This window comes from Anoplolepis gracilipes, chromosome 1 (genome assembly GCF_047496725.1).
Source record: "Anoplolepis gracilipes chromosome 1, ASM4749672v1, whole genome shotgun sequence".
Lineage (NCBI taxonomy): Eukaryota > Metazoa > Arthropoda > Insecta > Hymenoptera > Formicidae > Anoplolepis > Anoplolepis gracilipes.
This window is the reverse complement of record NC_132970.1, coordinates 15,408,566-15,433,419: the sequence shown is the minus strand read 5'-3', so window position 1 is coordinate 15,433,419 and position 24,854 is coordinate 15,408,566. Positions and strand designations below refer to the sequence as shown.

General features: G+C 29.2%; 1 protein-coding gene across 4 annotated transcripts; it reads left to right on the top strand.

Annotated features, from left to right (window-relative positions):
* Positions 1–17,564: 17,564 nt before the first annotated feature.
* LOC140669622 (F-box only protein 21-like) lies at positions 17,565–24,854 on the top strand. Of its 4 annotated transcripts, none has more exons than XM_072899624.1 (8): positions 17,565–17,818; positions 21,161–21,421; positions 21,507–21,945; positions 22,086–22,213; positions 23,241–23,367; positions 23,519–23,677; positions 23,817–24,135; positions 24,230–24,854. In XM_072899624.1, the coding sequence occupies exons 1-8, from the start codon at positions 17,658–17,660 to the stop codon at positions 24,424–24,426; spliced, it is 1,791 nt and encodes a 596-aa protein (XP_072755725.1). In that variant the 5' UTR covers positions 17,565–17,657; the 3' UTR covers positions 24,427–24,854. The 4 variants fall into 4 exon arrangements, with proteins under 4 accessions (XP_072755725.1, XP_072755738.1, XP_072755732.1 ...); XM_072899637.1 differs by lacking the exon at positions 17,565–17,818 and adding an exon at positions 20,094–20,182; XM_072899631.1 differs by lacking the exon at positions 17,565–17,818 and adding an exon at positions 20,100–20,224.

The following is a 24,854-nucleotide window of genomic DNA, read 5'->3' as shown; positions in this document are numbered from 1 at the left end:
TTTATATCGAAATTTTTTAGAATCACAAACATGAGAAAATTGAGTTTGAAAATGGAAGAAAAATTTCGATTTAAAATGGCTTTTATTTATTTAAAAATCTTGATTTCTTTTTTAACACATTTAATGTATATATAATGTATATACAATTAAAACATTGCACAAGAAAAACTTGTTGCCTTTCAGATTCTTCACGAAATCCAATTCGCGAGAATAAACATGATCTTCGCGATGTATCAGTAATTTCGATAAAGTGCAAGTCAGCTTCATAATAATAAATCTGTGCCGAGAGGGAGGGGAGAGAGGAATTTACTTGTAATAACATTTGTAAATACGCGGCGCCGTTTGTTCGCGATAATACCGCATGCATAACTGTGAGATCGGCATGTCGATCGTGCCTGATCGGCCCGACCAAGGTCGATCTCGTCGATCTGCACCCGTGAAATATATATTATCCTATTGTGCGGATTATTTTTTCTTTTCCGAGCATCTCCTCTGACCTCCCCGCGTATATGTATACGTGACTTTAAACGCGCGCGCACATAACAGAATATACATATGTATATCGGACTGTAAGAGGCGAAAAGCAAGTATCGTTAAATCGCAAATCGATTGTGCAAAAGCGCGATTACAAAAAACGATACGATTCAGCACCAACGCTTTCAGCAAGTTGCATCGATTCTAAGGCGTGAGATGACTATGCAACAAATAACAGAACAATCTAAGACAGCTTAATGAGATACGCGGTTCAGTTATACTTGATTTTTTTATTACGTCATTATTCTTTATCAGTATGGAAAATATTCTAATACTAAAATTAAAGAAATACTTTACAATTTATATTTAATTAATATATAATATTTATATTTTAATAATTAAATATTATAATAAAATATTATAATAAATATATTTTTATTTGAATAATAATTTATTCGATTAATAATTATTTAAATAATTATTTAAATAATTTTTTATCAAGAATAATTATTTGAATAGTATTTCTATGATATTATTATCTGTTATTTATATTCAAATAATACTTATTTATAAATAAGGATGAGATATAAGTAAAAGTTCTTCTATCATTTCTTTTCTATTGATTAGATAAATTTTTGGTTTATAAAAGAAATATATTACACAAGTATAGGGCAAATAAAACTAAACTAACCAAACAGAATTAGAAGAAAAGTTGAATCGCACATTAATGTTTATTTTTATTATAATATTTTCATATTTAATAAAATCTCCAGTACATTAATATCATATAATAACGAATAATATGATTAATAAATAATCAATAAATAATGCAAATAATTTGAATAGCAAATAACATAAATAATGAGTATAAATAATGAGTGCAAATAACAGATAAAATTTTAATTAAATAAACTAAATGAAGATTTATTTGATTATTACTCAAAGTTGAGTGTCGTCATTTGCGTTTCCTCTCGAACGTCAGTAAGCGTCGTAGTCACGTAAAATGCGATTATAACGTCCACTACGAGCGGTCATTCGCCGTCAATTCGCACCAACACCGAGATGTACCGGTGGTTAGGTCGAGAAAAGGAGAGAGATAGAACCTAGTTTTTACTTCCTGCATGCACATAGATCGACTCTGGTTGCGAGAGGCCACGACCAAACGCGAGTTGTGCACGCGAGTTGTCAACCCGCAGACAGACACGCATGCATGTGCGATGCCGTCGCTCGGCGTGAGCAGGGGTGTGCGATACATGCGCCGGTGGTTTGACATCCGCTATACATTCACTATTGCACAAGCGGTAGATAGGCCTGCTGGTCCCGTGCAGAGCGAATTCTTCGTTGCCGCGGACTCCGCACACGCCTTGGTACACACCCTCGCGAGTAGGTGAACACACCGGCTCTCCTGGTCTCCTTCCATCGTTGTCTTTCTCTCGCTTCCAATCCAAAACTCACTGGGCAAGGGAAAGAGAGAGAAAGAGAAAGAGAGAGAGGAGGGGAGAGAAAGGCCCATTTTTATCCTCGTCCTCGTGCTCGGAGAGGTTCAACTCCGGAGGTGCCAGGATTTGTGTAAGACAGGATTTATTCACGCTATGAAATTCTGCTTTGCTATTATATTAATATTAGCATTTCTACGTTATCACATGCGCAGAAAAAAATGTAAAAATGCGATTTTTGTATTTAAAAAAATATATAAGGTTTTATTTATTTTGCACGTACAAGTAATATTTTTATATTTGCTAGGAAAATACCAATTACAGAATAATTTACACAATGGAAAAGTGAAATGAAAGTATATATATCTAATATTATTTTTATAATATTAATAATATTATTAAAAATTAATAATATATAATAATATTAAACTTAATTTTTAAAAAATAATTAAATTAAACTAAAATAAAAAAAATTAATATTAATAATATATTTATATTATAATATATTACAATATTACAATATTATTTATATTAATAATATCATTTATATTAATAATATTATTTATTATTAATATTAATACTATTAATTATTGTCCGATGGTACAAAAAAAAGAAAAGAAATTCGATTTGTTTTCTCATTCGAAACATATAATGATAAAAAATAATACATAGAGTTTGCGATACTTCTTTCTGTTGAGCTCTGAGATATTTAAGACTTTTGTAACACAAGGATGATCAATGGGATGATATATCGATGCAGCGTGAGGTTTATTAACATATCTCGATTCACATCAATTTCTTCAGCATGTCAAGCTTGCGTTCACCGTACGGTAATTTTCTAATCATCGAAGTCTATTAAAAGAAAAAATAAGAATAAAAGGTGCCATAAAGAACGGAATGAGGACACGCGACGGTACGATAAGTCCATTTAGTCGTCACGCGTCCATCAAATTAAACGCGGCTAATTAATGGTTTCTTTAACACGCTCTTTAAGATCGTTTGTCGCCTGGTGCGACCAGCTGATCGAAATTCATCATCTGTCAATCTAGCTTTGCGGGAAGAAAATAAAGTTGATTTGTAAGACGATGTACGAGATATTTAGCAGTAACGGTCTTATTGTCGGCTAGAATTATTTCATATAGAAAAGAAATAATTAAGCATGTAATGTACGTGTGGTCAAAATAATGTTGCAGGAGTGACAGGTAATACAATAGGCTACTGAAATAAGCTACTGATTTGTTATTAAAATTATTTATTCTACATAATTGATTTTTTGAAAGGGGATTATACTTTTTATATACTTCTAGTCTCTGTGTCTCTCTTTCTTTTAAGATTATTTATTTATTAATATTTTTTTAGATTATTTATTAATATCCTTTTAACGATACAAATTATGTATGAATATAAACATGTAATTTGTATGTATCTTTTAGTTTGCATATACTATAACTCTTTTCTTGTGTATCACAAATGAATTTGAATAACATTGAAGACGCTTACATGCATCATATTCGCATGATTTATAATTCATAATTTTCGCAACGTTTGATCGAATTTTGATATATGAAACAGTTTAAAATAAGAGATAATTTTCTGTGTTTTATTACAAATGAGACAGAATATACCCTGAGGCTTTATTTTGATCAAACGCATAAACCAGTTCCAAAATCAATTTATTTCTAAAATTAATTGGAGGAAAAATCTTAAAAAAAAAAAGAATTCTGACTTCTTAAAAACATATTAAACAGTGATAAATCTATTGTGTATTCAGTCAAATATATTTGTAATTAATATTGGCAGATTTCTCGGGTAAAACGTTGTAATAATCGAGATAAGCGCACGTGTTAAGGTGTGTGTGAGAGAAAAACGAATACGGGTTGAAGATAGCACGCGTCATATGACGATGAGATCGGGAAAGATAATTTGTAATTAGCGATCATGGCACGAAGATCTTCTATAATTGAGATACCGCAAGGCAAATGAATTTATAATTACTAGTTCTTTTCTACGAGCTTCTTAAACGCATTTAAATGAAAACTTTCTTAGAAACGTTTGAACGCACGTCAAAAAGGTGCAATAAAGCGAGCGAAATATGATAACAGAATAAATAATTAATGTTCTTAGCAAGCATTTTTAACTTGTATCTTTGTAGAATTAATTATTTTTATATTATTTCTATATCTTTAATCGCGCACTCTCTTTCTTCTGTCTCTCTCTGTCTCTCTCTCTCTCTCTCTCTCTCTCTCTTTCTTTTTTTCTCTTCTCTTGTATATACATATATTACATACAATGAATTAACATTCTACAGATTTGTTTTTTAGAAAGCAAGGATGTTATCTCTTTAATTATGAAAATTAAATTATTATACAAATTAATTTATAGTTATTTTATATATTATACTTCAGATATATATATATATATATATATATATATATATATATATATATATATAGATGTACAGGATGACCCATTTTAACTTAGCCACTGTAATATTTCAGCAGGAAAGCATTTTCTGAGAAAATGTTTCGAACAAAAGTTTTAGGATTTCGAGGGGGCCATAAGAAGGTACCATTGGTTTGACCTTGAAGAGTTATTTTATTAATTTCATCTATGATTTAAAGAGACTAATAACTATGTTTATCCAATATTAATACATTTTTACAATCCGATGAAAAAATTGAGAATGTAAGCGGAATGTAACTAAGCACAAACAATCTCTTATACTTGAAAGAAATGGAAGGTAGGTATATGTATAAATAGAGAACCGATCTCGACTTCTTGCAGTCGCCAGAAGTGAAAATCTCTTCTGCGATCGAACGAGAGCGATCCTCCCGCTTGTAAAATGTACATATTTTGCCGGCGTATTTTTTTTTTTTTTCTTTTTTTTGCGACGCAGTTTTACTTTGATACAACGTTGCAATTACACGGAACGTGAATCGGAATTTTATTTTCTTCGTCGATGGCTAATTGCATGCGAGAACGACGATCATTTTCCGCGCTCCTCGGGGAGAATGAAGGGGGAGAGGGGAATCTCCTCCGCGTCGCGTTTTACGGCACTTTCTTTTCCTGCACGGAAAGATTTCATGGACTCGGTCGCGATAAACTCAACACCGTATTTTTTTTCTCTTATTGATGATCACTTACTACTAATTAAAAAAGTTGAAAGTGCATGTTTATTATCACGCGAAACAAAATATAAATACATAGTATAAGAAAACTAGATAGATTAAATATCACCAATAAATCAACTCCCGTTTTTAATGCTTAGCGATTGCTATCTAATAAAATGACATATACATTATTTATATTGACAATCAATCAAATATAAGATGTAAATTAGAATAAATTTATTTAGAAACAAATTCACTAAAAATGTAATATGACGATTATAGTCTTACGAAATTTATCGTATAACATAATATTCAATGTGACAAAAAAATAATTTTATGTTAATTATAAATCTTTTACAAACACATTTGGTTTTCTTGCGTAAAAATGTATCAAAAAATCCTTCTATTTTAATTTAATTTTTTTTCCTTATTAATTAATTAATATAATTATTATTATTATTATGTTTATGTATAATATTAATAAATAAAACATTATTAACTTTATATATCCAATTTCGACACTTATTATTATTTGTATTATTTGTTTTTATAAATATTTTCTCATTATCTGCGTCAATTATAATATTTTTAACGAATTGAATGCGACAAACATTAATAAGAATTAAATGGTTGGAAATACTTGATCAAGATGATAACGTCGACCAAGTTTCAATGCCTACAATTTCTCTTGAAAGTTGAAAGAGCCTTTAATTCTTCAGACGAATAATTGTACCGAGTCAATTTTCTCGCGCGTTATATTCGTTTAGCGCTTCGTAGGTACGGCAACAAAATAGCATGTCTTTACGGGAGAGATACGCGAGAGATTACGTTAGACTTTGTGGTCGAGTGAAGTCATTAAGGGACGCCGTATAATTTCCAATGTCGGGGCGAGATGCATGATATTGCACGAAGAAGTCATTTGGCGCGCGCCGGGACGTAAACCGAGTGAATAAATACACCTCGATGAACGCAACACTGTTGTAACGCGATATCCATCGTACATTATACGAGGGAAATCAGATCTCGGACATGAGGAAGGAAAGGATAAGCAGTAGATTTGACATCACGTCTCATTATGCAAAAATTCAAGACATTGCTGGAAGGATGCTGCATCTTTCGTAGAGATCATTTTGATTCGCGTCACTGATTGATTTAAATACGTCTCGTAAAGATTATTTTCTACTAAAAAAGACGTTTTAATTTTTTTTTTTAAGTAAAGAAGGGTGGATAAAATGTGCTGATTTTTGCCCAGAAAGTGTAACGTAAATTACATATATTTTCTTATAGTTTTCGAGTTGCTGAATACGAAAATACCTGTTGTTCTATTGGTCTAAGCCCGTGGAAAAGTGGTCAAAATTCGTCTTAAATGGTCCAAATAAGTCATTTTTAATATTAACTTGGTTAGTGTCAATTTTGTTGCAATTATTTAATTATTTATATTATAATTTAGTTTTTATAATTTCTTTTACTGAAAAATAAAGAAAGACTTTAAAATGAAACACTTTAGAAATGCTAAATCTAACATAGCAAAATCAATATAATGTAAAATTTAAAAAATAAATAGTTAATTTAGTCAAAGAACCTTAAGCCTCATCAGATGTAACTGTATACATCGTATAGTTTTAAATACCTTAAAATGGACTTCCACTACCATAGAGGTTCCACCTAGAGGCGCGTTAAATATAGTAGACCTTTGCCTGGAGCCCTAGTATATTACTTTTCGTATTATACTGTATAGCGTCTTGTTTTATTCGTCATCAGAATCTTAATTTTATCAGTTTCTTGGTTAATCAGGTCCTAATGTTATATAAAGTCAAAATATATTCTATTTCTATATCTCTTTTTGTGTTTTTGAAATTCTTTCCTCAACATTTAATTATTTTTATAAGCTACACATGTGATGAGACTTACGATTCTTGAATAAATTGACTATTTCTAAAGTGTTTCTTTAATTTTCAGTAAAAAAATTATAAATCTAAACTATAATATAAATAATTAAATAATTGCAAATTTGACACTAATTGAATTACTATTAAAAGGGACTTATTCCGCTTTAAGGTGAATTTTAGTTGAACGTTTCGTTTTCAATAATTTATTATTCAAAATTTAAAAACAAAATATATATAATTTAATATCTTGTATTTAACTTTCTCAAGTGTGTTAGATGAAAATATACATAAAATTCTGTTTTGAATTTTATCATTAATTAAGCATGTTTATCGTGCGCAATTAAACGGGTTGATCAACTACTGCAGAAATCTGTTATTAACCAGAAAAATATTAATTTTTATATGCTTGATCTTACATGCTTATGAATTTGTAAATTGTATCGTTTATTAATAAAAATCACGAATATATGATCGATTGTGTTATAATTGAATTTCCAAACGACAGTTTTTTTATTCATCATTAATCTATTTGCGATGTCTATGGCTAAAATCGTGCAAGAGCGTAATGTAATAGAATTTTCTGAAGGTTGCTGTGTAATTCTCTTTTTATTTTATTTTTCTACGGTCCATTATATTGTAGTTATCTCGAGAACCCCATCTCTTCATTACCGATCGTGATTCTGCCATATGTAGTGCCGAACTCGTGATCGTCGTTCTGGATTATTGCCCAATTATCTGTTTATCTTGGCTTGTCTAATGATCCGATACTAATCATTTCTGTTCTTATTTCTCGCCGTGTATTGTGTCGAACTCGCTCGCTCGTGCGAGCTCGATTAAAAATCTCAGGGATGGCACATTTTCTTCGTATTCTGCGGTATCGATGCCCAACCGTAACTTTATTCTTCCGCTTTCTAGTGCTTTCACTGAAGAAATTGCACGCAGTTGGAGGTAATCATTAAAAAACGACATTCGTTAAATATACATGTATTGATATGCGTATATCAAGAAGCTTTAAGTTTGAGAAAATAATGCAGAATAATTTTTTACTCATTTATCCTTGCAGTTAAAGTTGTGTTTCATTTATTCTTTGAAATTTATTCTAATAAATAAACTGACATATGAACAGGGATAACGCGTTAGATAATAAAGGTATTCGATAAACAGAGTAATGTTTTCATTGAAATATTTTTTTGATAAAAGTAAATTTAATAAATCTCTTGAAAAAAAAATACTTTTTCATTATAATGTATTGACATAAGATCTTAATGCATTGTGAAAGAATTGGGAAAATATATATATATATATATATATTGGAGTTGAACTATATATTTATTTAATAATAATAATAAATAATTAATTTTATTAATAATTGTAATTGCTTTAATTATTAAAAGAGACCAAATTTCTTGTTCTATTTGACAGCTGTAGCAGCTCCAACATCCATTTCTATTCTTATCCATTCATCTACATTAGTAACAGCAGAGATTCATTCAACAATTCGATTAAATAAATTTAATATCCATAATATAATAGATGAATTATGATTTCAATTTTTCATCATAAGACTAAATTAATTAATTTAATTAATAATTTAAAACAATTATTACTTTATTATTGAGTCAATTAGGCTTAATAGCAATAATTTTTCCAAATTTTTTAAGGTTTAGTATATTTATTCGAGAAAAAAAGGGAGAGATTCCTTTCTTTTTACATCCTCTTTTTATCTTCTCTCACAACATCGTCACAAAAGATCCCGAAGAACGATGAGAAGAGATTCGCAACTTGCGGACTTGCGTGTCGATGTATAAAGGCGTGTCGGCGATGTATCGCTCGGCGAGGTGAGGCGAACTCTCTCGAGGTCCGAGATCTCGAGGCAAGAACCGCAATGCAAGGGAGTGTAACGGCTCCAAGGACGCGCGCGCGCCGGCTCTCCCAGGAAACTGCTAACCGACATCCCGCGAGGACACGCACACGCGCGTTTGTTGCATCTGGTCGACGGTCGGCGGCAACTCGCCAACAAAAACCAGTCGCCGGCTTCGATCTGAATCGAAGATGCCGCGAAGGGGGTGAGAGAGAGCGGACGGGACGAAAGGTTGAGGGCCTTCGGATTCCGCATCCGGGCACGGGAAAGGGTAAAAATGTTCCTGACCTGAAAAACAAGCGCTCTTCCTCCCATTTCTTCGTCCCCTCTCCCTCCCTCCTTCCTTTACGCGCTCGCGGCGACGCGATTATTGCTCGCGATCCGCAAATAATAATACGATATTATGCATTTACGGGTGATTTATGGGGCGCGCTCATGATACGTTATACGCTATTTTTTCTACTCGCGGTTGCGCGCGATGCTATAATAGAGATATTTCGTTGCGTAAATCTCTCCTTGCGCAATACGTCGTTTCGACGATGTGTATCACTCCTCGGACAGCACACGATATTTATAAAATATATATGCGGATTATTTATAATAATTTTATTTAAATATCTCATAAAAATATTTATTAAAATATTTCATAAAAATTTTTGGAATCTGAGATTCAACGGGTCATGTATAAATTTATCACAAGTATCCCAATAATTTGAGAAATATTTACAAAATATGTATTTTTTTACTTTCCGTATAAAAATATTATTACAAATATTACAAATATAAAATATTTAATTTATATTTTTATAATAATATCTCGAATGAAGTTTTTATGATTTTTTTTTTCTTAATGTATACATATATAAAAAATGTATAAAATATTTGTATTATATTTAAAAAAGTAAATAATAATAATATTTATGAATCTTTAGCATAAATATCGTATGCTATATTGGAGAATCAAAATTCTTAATATTGATAGCAGTCGATGCAAATAATAATTCCGTTATCGCACCATTAACGGTAATTAAATAGAATCATATTAACCGTTATTGCGAGCAATAAAGATGCTTTTTATTCATGTATGTACAATTACGATACACGTAGTTTTTCAAGATGCAAAGGATTCTAAACTTGTCTATGTAACTTTTGTAATTTAAAATAATTTTTTTTAATTTATAATAAGTTGTAATTTATTGAAAGCGGAAGAAGTTACTAACGCGAAATCATTCCCGTAACTTTTTTTTTCGTGCTTTTTATCACTCTAGCTGTGAGCAATAAAGCTGGTCTAATAAAGATGGTCTTTAATATAATTTCGTTTCGCATCAATGATGCGAACGTCCCCGATAATTCCAAAAAATTTTAAAAGTCTCGATAATTGAATAATGTCAAACTTGATGATCATCGAATAAGTTAAATAATGCCATATGCTCCTGTTCGTTGTAGTAACAATATAATTAACAACTAAATGAAGCTTTTAATAGAAATAATCGACGCGGCAACGTCGAAATCAATATATTATTTATTGCATTCATTATTATTCTTCGCGTAAGAACTACATATTATATTTGATAATCGCGTCTTACTATGTTGAAAAACAATTTATTGATGCAACGAGGTCGGCGGCGTTTCATATTCTTCTTCCGCTGAGGCATATTTAAACCAATGGCGTAGCTGCATATTTTCTTTACAAGAAAAATCCGATTTTCTTCGAAAAAGTCATTAAAAAATGCGTTTCAAGATGTTTAATGTACATGTTTAAAATGTGTCTACTAAAAGCAAGAAAGATGAAATAAAAAGTGTGAATAATCGAATAATATTTTTAAAAATAATTACATAATAATTTAATTTAATAAATATTAATTTAAAAATTGCGACTAATGTGATAAAATAATAGTAATACCTGATATTAGTGTAATATCGGCAAAGAATTTCAAATCGCGTAAAAATCTCATATTGTCATTTTCCAGCTCGATCTATTCGACTGATGAAAATTCTGTGTACCAGCGCCATTGCACTTAATAATACGCAACAAAGTCGATGACTGCAGGTAATTTCGTCTTTACGAGCGATCGATTTCACGATCCTTGAATATGCTCGATAGCGACGTAAAAAGGAGAAACGACGTAGGAGGTATTCCTTCTCTCTAAAGAGATCGGAATCATTGAACGATCTTTGGTAACAGCTCTTGTCAACGTCGTGTTTTTACTCTCCTGATATAAACTACATAGTAAATTTAATTAACAATAAACCATACATTTATTGGAATACTTTTAATAAGTTGCCGAAAAGAGAGTCTCGATATGTTTTTTCTCATAAACAGTCAACAATTTATCAGCGAAAAAACTTTTACAGTACATTCGACAATATTGTATAGAAGGAAAGATATAAATTATAATTATAATAATATTATATTATTATTGCTATTATTATTATTATTATTAAATTGTTATTATCTATTATTTATTATTATTATTTTATTATTATGATTATTACTTAGTGTTTATAGTACAAAGTCAGTTTGAATTTTAATTAAACAATTTTATTTCAGAGAAAAAATATTTTTCTTTTTAATAAATATGTTTTTATATAAAATTATTTAACATTAAAAATTTTAGAAATATACAATGTATACAATGTATTAGTATAAAATATTATTGTTGCTGTTATATACAACTGTTTTTCTTCCTACTATGTGCCAACAGTTACACCATCTTAAACAATGATATCGAACATGAAACCTTTTTGCGATTTTAGAAATCGAGCTTAAGGACACTCAATCGAGAATAAAACCTATCTGTATTTATAGAGCGCAGATATGTATTTTCACTATTAAATTAGCGTAGTCTCTCGTTGTGAAAAATACCACAGCGGGATATTTGATAAAAAAAAGTCGGCTATCTTGAATACAAAGTTAAAATATAAAAAATCGATCGTAATAAGATTTACATAAAAGAGTATTTTTCGGTATATTAATTCTGTTCTTTGAGATCTTATGTTATATGCAAAGTACATAATTAAAATTATGATATTGGAATATTTTCTAAAGTAAGAACCAAAATATCTCTCTTTGTTTGCTTTATGAGTCGTAAACATTCATTAATTTCTCGACATTGTGTTTGCATAAAACAATAATCATAAAACAGTATCTTTGTATACTCATAATCAAATATTATTAAATCGAATGCAGAAAGCAACTGTGTGATTTTACCGATTATTGTACTTTATATTAAATATAATGCTGTTTAATATTGACACAGGACATATATCTCTTCCGCGCGATTGCGATTTTATCGCGGAATTATGAATATTTTACAGCAGTCGACCAATATATTGGCCAATTATTAAGCTCGGCAAGTCAGATTGGATTTCATTGCTAATGATAATTGAGCTCATTTTCGCAAACATTCTCATTACTCCCTTTTGCCATTATCAATATTATCGAAATATCTCGGGAACAAGTCTCTTAATATTAATAATAACATAAATCATATAATATGTATAAAATATATTATAAATATATTGTATCGCAGCGATCGACACGAGTCACAATTTCGTTCCCTTAATTTTCTCGTGAATAAATTATCTACGAAATTTTTTCAATATTCCAATATTACAATTTTAATTATGTACTTTGCATATAACATAAGATCTCAAAGAACAGAATTAGTATACCGACAAATATTCTTTTATGTAAATTTTATTACGGTCCATTTTTTATTTTTTAATTTCATATTAATAATAACGTAAATCATATAATATGTATAAAATATATTATAAATATATTATATCGCAGCGATCGACACGAGTCACAATTTCGTTCCCTTAATTTTCTCGTGAATAAATTATCTAGAAAATTTTTTCACAAATTAAATGAATTATTTAAATAAATTATTATTATTATTTAGAAATTGTAAATTTCTATTTTGTGCCTTACAAGTTAAATAGATAGTAAACGAATACTTTCGAGATTAATCGCAACGAATTGAAAGGAAGTCTTTTTACGAAGCATCGAACAAAATACTTCGCAGGATGAAGGACATTGGAAATTTTATGGCGAAGGCATCGCTTCATTATCGTGATTTATCGCGATATTGCGACACGGCGAGGCAGCAAAATCTACGTCGTCTTTTTCTTCAAATGCGTCGATCACGTCGACCCCGTTTTACTTGGCTGAATAAACCAAGTGGAGATATACCGCAAGTTATATATACAACAATCGCGAGAACGATTCACGAGAGTTCGGTGCATAAAAATGCAGTCACGCAGAGGGAACGTTGACAATGGCGTTGGTTCGCGTTGGTCACGGTGATCGACGAACTAGGAAGCGAAGGATACCTTTTTATATCTCCTTCGTCGTCATCGAGAAACGATTTTCGCGCAATTTTTCCGTACAACATGTATATTTTGCAATAAACGCGTGAGAATGTCCTTCGCACCACGGCCGTTGTACCGAAGATCAGGGAAAAATATAAAAATTCTACTTCATTTGTGTACCCATAGAATGTGTTTGATTTAAATAACGTACACTTAGTTTATTTTTTAAAATAATAACATTAAAATTTTCACTTTATTGCATATGATTGAATTTGTCATAAAATTTAACTTTACAAAATTGCAGCAAGATAGCCATATTATTCCATTAAAAAAATTGAATTGTCTTGGACAACATTAAAAAAAAAAAAAAAAAAAAAACTTTTCTTTAAAACATTTTTTATAACTCTATTATTTAAAACAATAAAACAAGTTAATTAAATAATTTCGAAATATCACAGTAGACATTAAACATTGAGATGGAAAGTAGAAGAAAAATTTCGACTCGGGTATACCGAGTGTCCCATAATGTACACCGAAGAATCGATCGTCAATCAAGCGATCCGCCCGCGTATAATGCAGCCTGTTATCGCAGCCGGATTATCGCGTCGTGTACCACAGGGCCGACGAAAGAAAGGGCCTTCCTGGACGATGAATTCGCGCCGACGTGATAAGCGTTGGCGTGTCAACGCCTTAGATAGAGACGGGAAGAGAACGGAAAGGACTCTCGATGTTGAGAACTGCGAGGCGAGTAATATATATCGACGCCAATAAAGGATCGATAACGATATAAATCGAGACGTACGGATGGGCTACACGGACGGTGCTTGTTCGCTGGTGGATTCGACATGAGCGGCCGCTTATTATGCGCCTTGAAGAACGGACAGGGTCGTATCATGGGTGGTCCGTCTGTATGCTAATCCGCATCCTCGGCGCACGCCAGGGAAATCACGCTTTACCAAAAGTTCAACTTTGTTTTAAGCCGACTCTCTTCTCTCTCTCTCTCTCTCTCTCTCTCTCTCTCTCTCTCTCTCTCTCTCTCTCTCTCTCTCTCTCTCTCTCTCTCTCTCTCTCTCTCTCTCTTTCTTCTCTCTTCTGCTTTGCTCGGGGCTGGTTGGTGAGTGAGAGTTGGATTGCTTGTAATTCATATTGAACGTCAACACGTAGCGCATCGCATCGTGACGGATTAGATTGTATCTGCATCTCGCGTATATTATTTTATTCCGAGATGGACACTCCCGCTCTTTCCATTGCGCGATGTGGGAGAAGCTTGTTATTTCTTAATTTCTTGAAACTTGTTGAATCGAAAATTAGCTTACATTTTAAATTAAACTAAAATTTAATTAATTTTAAACTTAATTAAATTAAAAATTAAGTTAGTATAATTATTCGATTATATTGTAAATTGAGTATTATATTTTAAATTAAATTAACAAAACGAAAGTATTTAATAAGAACACAAGTTAATTGTATTTAAATTAAATTTCGAGAGATATTGTGAGTATTTGACGCGATTAAGGCTCTTATTTGGATCAAGCGTCTATTAAACTAATTAGCATTAATCAATAAAAAGTATTTGAAAATTTTTTCAACCGACTGAAACATACTTTTCACTGAAACAATCGATATTCTTACGCCTTATTTTCACAAATGCCGTCGCAATATATCGCTTCTCTTTATATAAACTCGCATCGTGTCGAAGTATCGTCTGATCAATTTCGATGTGACGATAATTTAAGACAGTGTTAGAGCACGCCGTGTCTTTCAGAACAACTTCTAAGAGCGGCGAATCGGCTCTCTCGGCGTTTCCTGAACGCGTTTGCCTCGCACTCTTACGTAAGGTAGGCGTTTAAATGCAAATTCTCCGGCAGGGAATGTGTTTCCAGCTAGAGAAGCGGCGTTCGATCGTTTTACTTTAGAAGCAATGGAAAAGAATGTCGCCCCGCAGCTCGAACGCGCTTTTGAAAGGCGCTCCGTGGACTCACAAAAGGGGGATCGCGAACGCGATCGTTATCTGGCAAGAAAAAAATCCAAATGTCCAGCTTGAGGATATTTCACTACTACTATTAAATAGATCATTTCATTCGTGCTATGAAAGTGTATCATTTAGATTAGACTACAACACTCCGATGAATCGAGAAAAATGTACAAGATGAAATGTAAGAATAATATTATGATAAGAATATAATAACATAAAAGCGACATGCAATGCGATGGAATAAGTGATGTTTTAGCAAGCGCGATGAATGAATAATGAATGTTGTCGTGAAATACTGTATAAAGTACGATATATTTATTTTATACTATACGTATTATATTCTCAATATATTTTATTTCTTATATTATTGCCATTTTATGCAACTTTAATTTTTCAAAGTTTCAATAACTTTAAAAAATTACAACAATATCTGCGCACAATTTTAATCAATTTATTTACAAACTATATATTTTATATATTACTAACTAAAAAGTAAATAAAAATGTAAATGGATCTAATATTTTATTACATACATTATCATACATAATATGTTAATATATTTTAATTCTAATTTTAAAGTCTTAATAATAAAATCTTGTAATTACTAAAATATTGCAATACCTTAAAAAAGTTAAAAAAAAAATTATATATATATTATTTTTTTTAACTATTTTAACAAAACGAAAAAAAAGATGTTTGTGAGTCAAAATATAAAGATTTTCACCTCTCTCACAAGAAACAAATATAAAAAAAAGAAAGAATAAAAAGAAGAATACAAAGAAAGAATATAAGTAAAGAAGTAAGATATTTCTAGGATTCTTACAAAAATAAACAAAAAATAAATTGTAATTATTTTATAATCTCTTGCAGATTTGATATGCGATCAAAGTTAATGCTGCAAAAAAAATATTAGTAATTTACATTTGATTAAATTATTTTAAATATACTTTATTTTATATATAATTTTTGGATTCTTTTACGAATCTACTAATGTTACAAAAATTCTCTTTGTCTAGCAATGGCCAAATCTACACATGTTTTTTAATAGATAAAGAAAAAGAGTCTTAGTTTGTGTTTTGTCCTTTTAGAATTTTCAAAAAACAATTTTTTTATAATTATTAAGGATATCAAAAATAACCATTTGATGAGAAAAAACTCGATTCATAAAGCTAAAAATAATTAGTCTAGGTATACCACTATACTAATCTAACGCTATACGTATATAGTATACATATGTAGTCTAAGATGATATTAATATGATAAAGCAGTATAATTTTTTCTCACTTAATGGTTATTTTGACACCTCTAATAATCTTACAATATAAAAGACATTATTTTTTAAAAATTTTAAGGAAAAAAAGAACACGCTATGACAAAATGCCCTACACATGTGCAATTTTATTTGTAGGGAGATTAGAAGAGAATAAATCAGGTGTTCTCCATATGATATCCAATCTGCAGCGGACTGCTTGTCTGCTTTGCGAATACGTATCAGTAGGGCTCCTACACTTTCCAATACAAAAAATTAGAATTATATTGAGTTTACTGCCACAAAACGAAATGCTGATGTAGAAATGAAAACAAGCATTGGATTAAACAGTGGTTATTACAAAGAAAAAATTTAGTTATGTTAATATTCGTAAAAAATTAGATTGTAAAAACTTCCTACACATAGACTGCGACAATTTCAATGAATTACTCTGTATATAATAAAAAAATATTTTTGCTTGTAATTAAACTAGAAAGTTTTATAACGTCATTATATGTATATACCACATATTAACCTTTTGTAATTATTAAATTTAAAGGCACAGTCAAAATTTAAATCTGAAATTTTGATATGAAAACAGGGCGAAATTTAATTTCACCTTGACATTTGATTTAAAAAGTATTGAATGTAATAGACATTTTGTAAAAAATAGTTGAATTTTATCTGAGTTTTTGAAAGCTTAGAACAAAAGACGTAAAATAACACTTAAAAAAAGTAATAAATCTCAATAAACATATGCTGGTCAGTTTTCTTACAAAAAACAAGGATGGAAGAATCATTGGGAATGCGATTGGGGATGAAGCATATTCTATATACTTGTTCGGACGAGAAAGAGGTAGCCACTGAGGGAGGAGCGGCAAGCAACGACGAATGGCGAATTTACTCGCCCTTCCTTCAATAGCTTTCCTCACAATGATACCCTTCATCTCTATTTTCCTACATTTTTGAAGGTGGGTGGTTTTTGTCCTTTTTGTGTCCTGATTGGTCAATCAAACAACTTACTTGTAGAAAAAATGGATGGGGGAATATTTGTTCTTTTTTGGGTCCTGATAGGTCAGTCAAATCATAAAGCATTTGTACACTCTAAGAAGACTGCACACTTTTAGACAATTTCTTGCGAAACAGTTAGTGTCGATGTTAGCCGTGTGTTAGCTACAAGTATTATCAATAAAAGTGTTAGCTTTCGCGCTTACATTCGTATATAAGATACATACAAATTATTTTGTACTTTTATACACATATATACATATAATATAACAAATTAGTGAAAAACTAGTGAAAAACATTTGCTGTAAGCTGTTTTGTACATTGACTAATTTGTTACAATGGCTTCAATAACAGACTTGCCGGAGGAAGTAATTGCTCATATTTTGAAAATTAAGATCCTCAGCATTGAAGATATAATGAATTTTAGTTCTACGTGTACCAAATTCGACCAATTGATAGAACAAAACAACAAGTTGTGTGAGAAGAAATTTTATGACAGGTATTTTATTTTTAAAAAATTTTTATATTATTTTGTTTATTGATTCTTCTCCCTCAATGGAATATTTGATCGGAAATTAATAGTCAAAAAATTGATGTTATTGTGTTATCATTTTATTAATTTAAATTGCGTCTGTTGCTTTATTATATATTAAACCTGCTCTTGATGTTACAATTTAATACGACTTTACCAAAAGATTTACACCTAAAAATTGTATTCTCAAAATGTATATTTTATAAGGACTTTTAATTGATATTCTTAATTAAATTACGAACATTTCCTTTTTTATACGGTGATTCTTGCAATACTTTATTTATAAATTAAGTAAAAAATAGTATATTTAATTTGTCCAAGTTTTAATAAATAGCAATAAGTGTTTTTTGTAAAATTGTGTTTTATTTATTGGGATTAATAATTCCAAATATTAAACACATATAATGATCACAAAATATTTCAGTCAGTATATATTTTTACATATTTAGAATATCTGACTATAAGTACTCTACTTTTTAGAGAATGTCATTTAAACTAAGAGAATGCTTTTGGTGCTTTTAGAAAAAAATATTATAGAGATAAGTGATATATTCTTAAGGTAAGAATATAATTTTTTTGGTGTAATGAAGTCGAAATCTTAATACGTCTAAAGATTCCACAAGTTGAAATAACGTCGATCAAATAATTGTTGTTGTATAGATGATATTTATTACTTTTGTATATTATAATTTCAAACTTTCTATACCTAGGTTTTATTATTAAATTATAATTATTATTTAATTAAAATAATTTAAATTATATTATTATTAAATTATAATAAAAGTTATCCTGTTTTTTATTATTGTCTCAGGTTATTACGTATTTATTACGAATGTGCCGTTTTTTCTATATAAATTGTTTTAAATGTTTACAATTAAATGATTAAAACTATAGATTTTAAAAACCATCTTTTTAGCTGTATTAATAGTATTTTTTCTTGTAAAATTATTTCAATTTTGTAATTAAAAAAAAGTTTATTTCATAGTGTTAAACATGAAAAATATATTAAAGTCTTTTTTAACAATTTTTTATATTTTAATTTTCAAATTTGCTATTATATGATTATGTATAATGTATAAACTATGTTTATCTACATAATAATATTTAAACATAAGAACACTTTTATTATATTTATTTGCTTCAAAATTTACTTATACATGTATAATATTCTTTTTATCTGTCATAAATAATTATATCTTTTAGGTCTTATAATGTAATTGTATTTTGATAACCAATGTAACCTGTTTTTTTAGTCTTCTGTTTAAACTTTATGGTTTTTCAAATTTTATAAAAAGGGTTATATACAGTCAGTTTTATTTACTTGGAAATTGTAAACTTAAACATTATTTTTATTTTAATAGTATGTACAGAATCAAAATCTACACATTTTTACACATATTGTTTTTACTTGATTTATTATTTTATTGTTTTTCTTACATATTTAGTTAGATATCTCAATTTCTATTCCCAACATCCTAACAACCAAAAAAGAGGCACTGTAATAGGCTTAGTTGACAGAGTATTCTTATTATCACATCCCACGTTCCATGAAAAGAATATCCAATTTATAATAAAGATTTTACTGGACAACTCCTATCCAACCGATTTTATATTCAGAACAATTAACAACCGCATAAAGTTTTTAATTAACAATAGACCATCCAACAGAAAATTACAAACACACAATAACAACTTATATTTCACAATTCCATATTTGCATACAGTAACTGACAAAATAAAAAGTGCTCTAAAAGATGTCGACATCAGATTAGCCTACTATAGTATAAACAAAAACAACAAATTTATTAAGACACACAAAGATCCTATCCCTAGTCCCATGAAAACCAACGTGGTATATAAAATTAATTGTTTAAATTGCGACGCTTCATATGTTGGTCAAACGGGAAGAAAGCTGAATACTAGGATAAAAGAACATAAGACCAACATAATGAAGCCCAATAACAACAAATTAGTGATCACTGACCACCGCCTAACATACAATCATGACTTTGATTGGGACAATACACAAATACTAGACAACGAGCCCTATTACACAAAAAGACTGATATCTGAAATGTTATACATTAAACGACAAAAAAATAGTATAAATCTACAAACAGATATAGAATGTTTGCCAGCTATTTACGATAATATAATAAACAAACTGCCTAAGATCTAATGTCACCTATCTAACTCTTTCCATCTTAAATGTATTTTTCGCCCTTGAGCTCATTACTTTGTCTGTACCATCGGCATAACCACACGTTAAACATCAGTTGTCGCGACATATATACTATAGATTCAACAACACACAAACGGAGTGCATATCCTGTAAGCATTTTCTGAGTCACCACCATTATACATAAACTAACGGTAAAATTACTTTATTACAAACAGGTATTTATTATACTCATTTTATTAACACAGACTTAACCCCTCAATCTAACTGCATATCTCCTTCGGTCTGGAAACCTCGGAGAATTGCCTCGCGGGATTATTATGCAAGCCGTACAAAAAAAAAAAAAAAAAAAAAAAAAAAAAAAGAGCCGGAATAAGTTGGATCGTTTTATATATATGTAATTTTATACAACTAACATGCGATAAATATGTACAGCGGTTCTGAGGCAGTGACCCTTTTAATCATGCGAATACGATCACTGATTTTATGTTCACACATGTCTTACGCCTTTATTACACGATGTTTTATCATTAATTTAGTTTTTTATTTATAATTCATTTATTTAATTCATATATTATGCTGAAGAGGATTCAAAACATGAATCGAAACGTTCAAATTTTTATTGTAATTTCCGTCATTCTATAAAATGTTACTAATGTACTTATTGTCAATACAAGTGCGACATATCATCTATATATAACAAACTTACAATTTTATATTCACATCTCCTCGCTCCTATTGCCTCTTTATTATTTACTTATTTATTAATCGGAGCTCTTTATATAATTTTATTATATTTAGTTTTATTTGATTTTTTATTTAAATATAATTTAAAGTAACAAACTTTAATAATATAGAATAATCGTAACAGATGCAGCACGATAACATTGTTTTTATGTGTACATACATGGACATGCGTTAGTGTGATAGTTACAATTTGATTAAAGAAATTATATATTTTTTTATTAAATAGAGAAATTTATATTATTATGATTTCTTCAATATAATATGATTTCTTTAATTTGTTTTGAATATTTATTATTAATGTATATATGTACATAACAAAATTTATTGCTGATATTGCAGTGTTGTTTAATATAATTCTTGAGATTTTTGTATATTATCTTCAGGTGCCCCACTGCGGACAAGAAATATGACAAACAAAAAAAGAAAAGAATTTTTGACCGATTGAATTTTAAAGAACAAATGAAAAAAGGATTACAGTATATTAACAAACTACATTATTATGTGTCACTAATGACAGAGAATGAATTAACGGATACGACCAAAAAGGAATTAGAAAGTCTTATGGTTTTTATTGCTAAAAATTCTCTAAATTATTATTTTGTTTATGACGAGTTGAATGGAATAATTGTTAAAGAATTATCATGGTAAACTTCATAAACTAAATTGCTATTAACATTAATTAATAATTATATATAATTATTGTGTAATTAATATCTAATTTTTTTTTAGTTCATCCAATGCAAATTTAACATTTACATATAACATCGATCTAATTTTTGATTGTCTTAAGCAATATCGATTCATATACAAGCAAACTGCATTTCTGAACATGCCAAAAAAGAATAAACTGTTTGAACGGCAACTTATTATTGTGGCTCAATATTTTCTACCAAATTTATCTTATTCAATCATAAAAACATGGTTGGATAATATTGCGGAAGAAGTAAAATCGCGCCTAAAAGATAAATATCCTACGCATGAAATATTCTCGACATCTCCTGAGCAATTTTTTATTTGGAAAGAGACCAATATTGACGACCATATTTGGACCGATAAAACAGATGTAACGTCAATTATGAGTATACTGGAAGAATACATATTTTCGGACCTAAATATCAATGACTTTTATAAATTATTATCGCCAGATTTCATCGCATATACCAATTCTGTACGTTATTTTAGATGATATCAAATTATATAATAATAATTTGTTACGCGCTGCATAAGTATAACTATAATTTTTCTGTGTTAAAAATATTCTATTTACAATTTTTTAAATATAATTTATAATGTAAATGTAATTTACAGGTTTCTGAACATTTACGAAAACATATATTAACTAATATATATCGTAGCACTGCTAGAAGGCTTGGTGTACGTTGCGATCTTGCGGCAAATTATGAAACAACTATTTCAATTGCATGGAAACCGGAATAGTAAGTACAATTTTAGCTTAGAACGTTTTCAATCTTTTATTATATATGTGTGTATTTTGTAAATATATTTATGGCATTTTAAAGTACTTGTTTTTGTTAATTTGATAAATCATAATATTTCCTTCTTAAAAATTTAATAAAACTTTTGCGCGCGTGCTACGTACACATACGGTAAGATAATTAAAATCTCTTTTTTTCGGTGAAAGATCAAAGTCATCTTAAGATTTTAAATTGGACAATATAGTGTCTTCCACAAAAATCTGTTTTTTTTTCACACATAATCGCATTTACATATTTAGATAAATTAAAAGATTAAGTAAAAGTAGTAAAAAATTAATAGTTATTAGATATATCTTATAATTTATTTTAACATATGACATAGAATTTTTGATTTATCATATAATATTATATGATTTATACTTTTTAAACAGTTTATCTTAATAGGTTTTAGATACAAAAAAAAAAAAATAAGATGTATTGATTTATATAAAAAAATTACATGCAATTATATGTACATATGTGCATTAAAAGAATTATACAATTTTATATTTTTGATGCAACGTTACGTTTCTTACAAGACCATGATCCTCAGTCGATTTCATTTATTATTTTTTGAAAAAATTTAACAAATATTTTAATAAAAAATTATGTTTAAAAATTATATTTTTTTACATTGATAAAAATTATTAATTTTTTATAACTTTATATTGACATGTATGAAATGATAAAATGAGACCTTATATGCAGAATAATAAATACAATTTATTTATAAAAAATTGCCTAATTTTTAAAAATATGTATTTGGCAACTATTGTTTATTTTACACTGAAAAAATTTACTGTTAACTTTTGGATAATTTAAAAAAATGCAGTTTGTTTCTTAATTGAGAAAGATTTATGCATAATTTTTTTAATCAGTCTATTGCAAATGCTAAAGAAATCGGAGGTTATCAATTACAATGAACACTCTTTCTATACTCTGTATAAACGTATATGTACATATATAAATGTATTTTTATTATTTTCAGTAAAAAAGAAGATTGGGATGATGGAGAGTATTTTTATTTAAATAAAGGACCAAATACATACCCTTCTAACATCACCAAAAAAAGATGTCCCGAGGGATTTTTAATAAAACCATTAAATGATGTATGGGTTAGTAATATTTTATATGTAATTTTTTATACATTAATTTTAGCAGTAGTTTACAAAAATAACAATCAATTATAAATCTTATAAATAATAAGTTAAGCTTTTATTTTCTTGTCTGCAATCGAAATTTTATTTATATGTCTGTTTTTCTTAGATGGTACATCTAATGATGACACTTTTTCACCAAGTATCGCCGAGAAACATACCTTATAAATGGAAGTTTAATATTTTTTCCACTTTGCTACTACCAAGTTTCAATTTAGAACCTATAAATATTGAAATTGAATGTAAAAAAGTTACAGAGTCACTAATGGTAAAATATTACATATCTTATAATATACTTTAATATTTATATATACATAAGAAGAGAGTATGTTAATTGTAATTATTTATAATTTAAGTTATATTATTTTAGAAATCGCTAACGTGTTTGAATTTTTCTATTTTCACAGGTTAAATCTAAACACACAATCACACAATCAAACCAAAGAAAAGAAATGGTTAAATATGCTGTGGGTATGATAGTGAGATTCTCATCTCGTGATTACCGGAATTCTGATTTTCAATATTTTGATGGAGTAATTATCGATTGGCATTATTATCGTAATTGTCCATTCAAAAATATTTTGGACACAAGCCGCCAGATTGAATATATGTACCCATGTGAAAATTGTCTCCCTTTAATGATTCGAGAAAATCGAGATGTCGTCAATGAACCACACTACACAGTTCTCACTGATAATAATACTATAATATATCATGTGATCCAAAGTATGAATATTAATAGCATTAATATAAATTACATATACATTTCTATCTGAATTTTCATCTGTATAATATAAAATGTATATTTTGTTTGTTACAGATGAGATATTCATGTGTCCACCAAGAGAAATCAATAATATAGAAATAGGACGATATTTTTCTAAATTTGAAGGCACTCACTACGTACTAAATAAAAGCTTAGCAGATCGTTATCCGGAGGATTCCGCAGCAATTGTTCAATTTTATTCGCCATATTTTCGAAGGCAGTGGCAATCCAGCGAGGGTATCTTGCCATGAACTTCCTCTAATCTAGGCCATTTGGAACTTGGAACCGGCATTAAAAACTAAAGGTTCCATATAGCTGCAGAAAGGCGCACTCTGCAGGTACATGTTGAGGGATACCACTCTCTAACAACAGCAGAATTAACATCAGACAATAGTGAGGATATCAATAATCCATAAAGCATGGCAGCAAATGCTAAGTTCGAAGTATGGTGTAATAAACAAAAATTGTAATAAACAATTTTATTAATTGTAATAAATAAAAAATAACAGACATTTGTACAATATAATTTTTACAAAATATTATTTTTGACAACTAAATCGAGGCATTTTTTAAAAATAATGTGACTTGACTCGACACTTTGAAATCTCCTAACTTTTTTACTTTTAGAATATGTCCTAGAATTATTTCTAGGACATATTCTAAAAGTTCAGCGATTAAA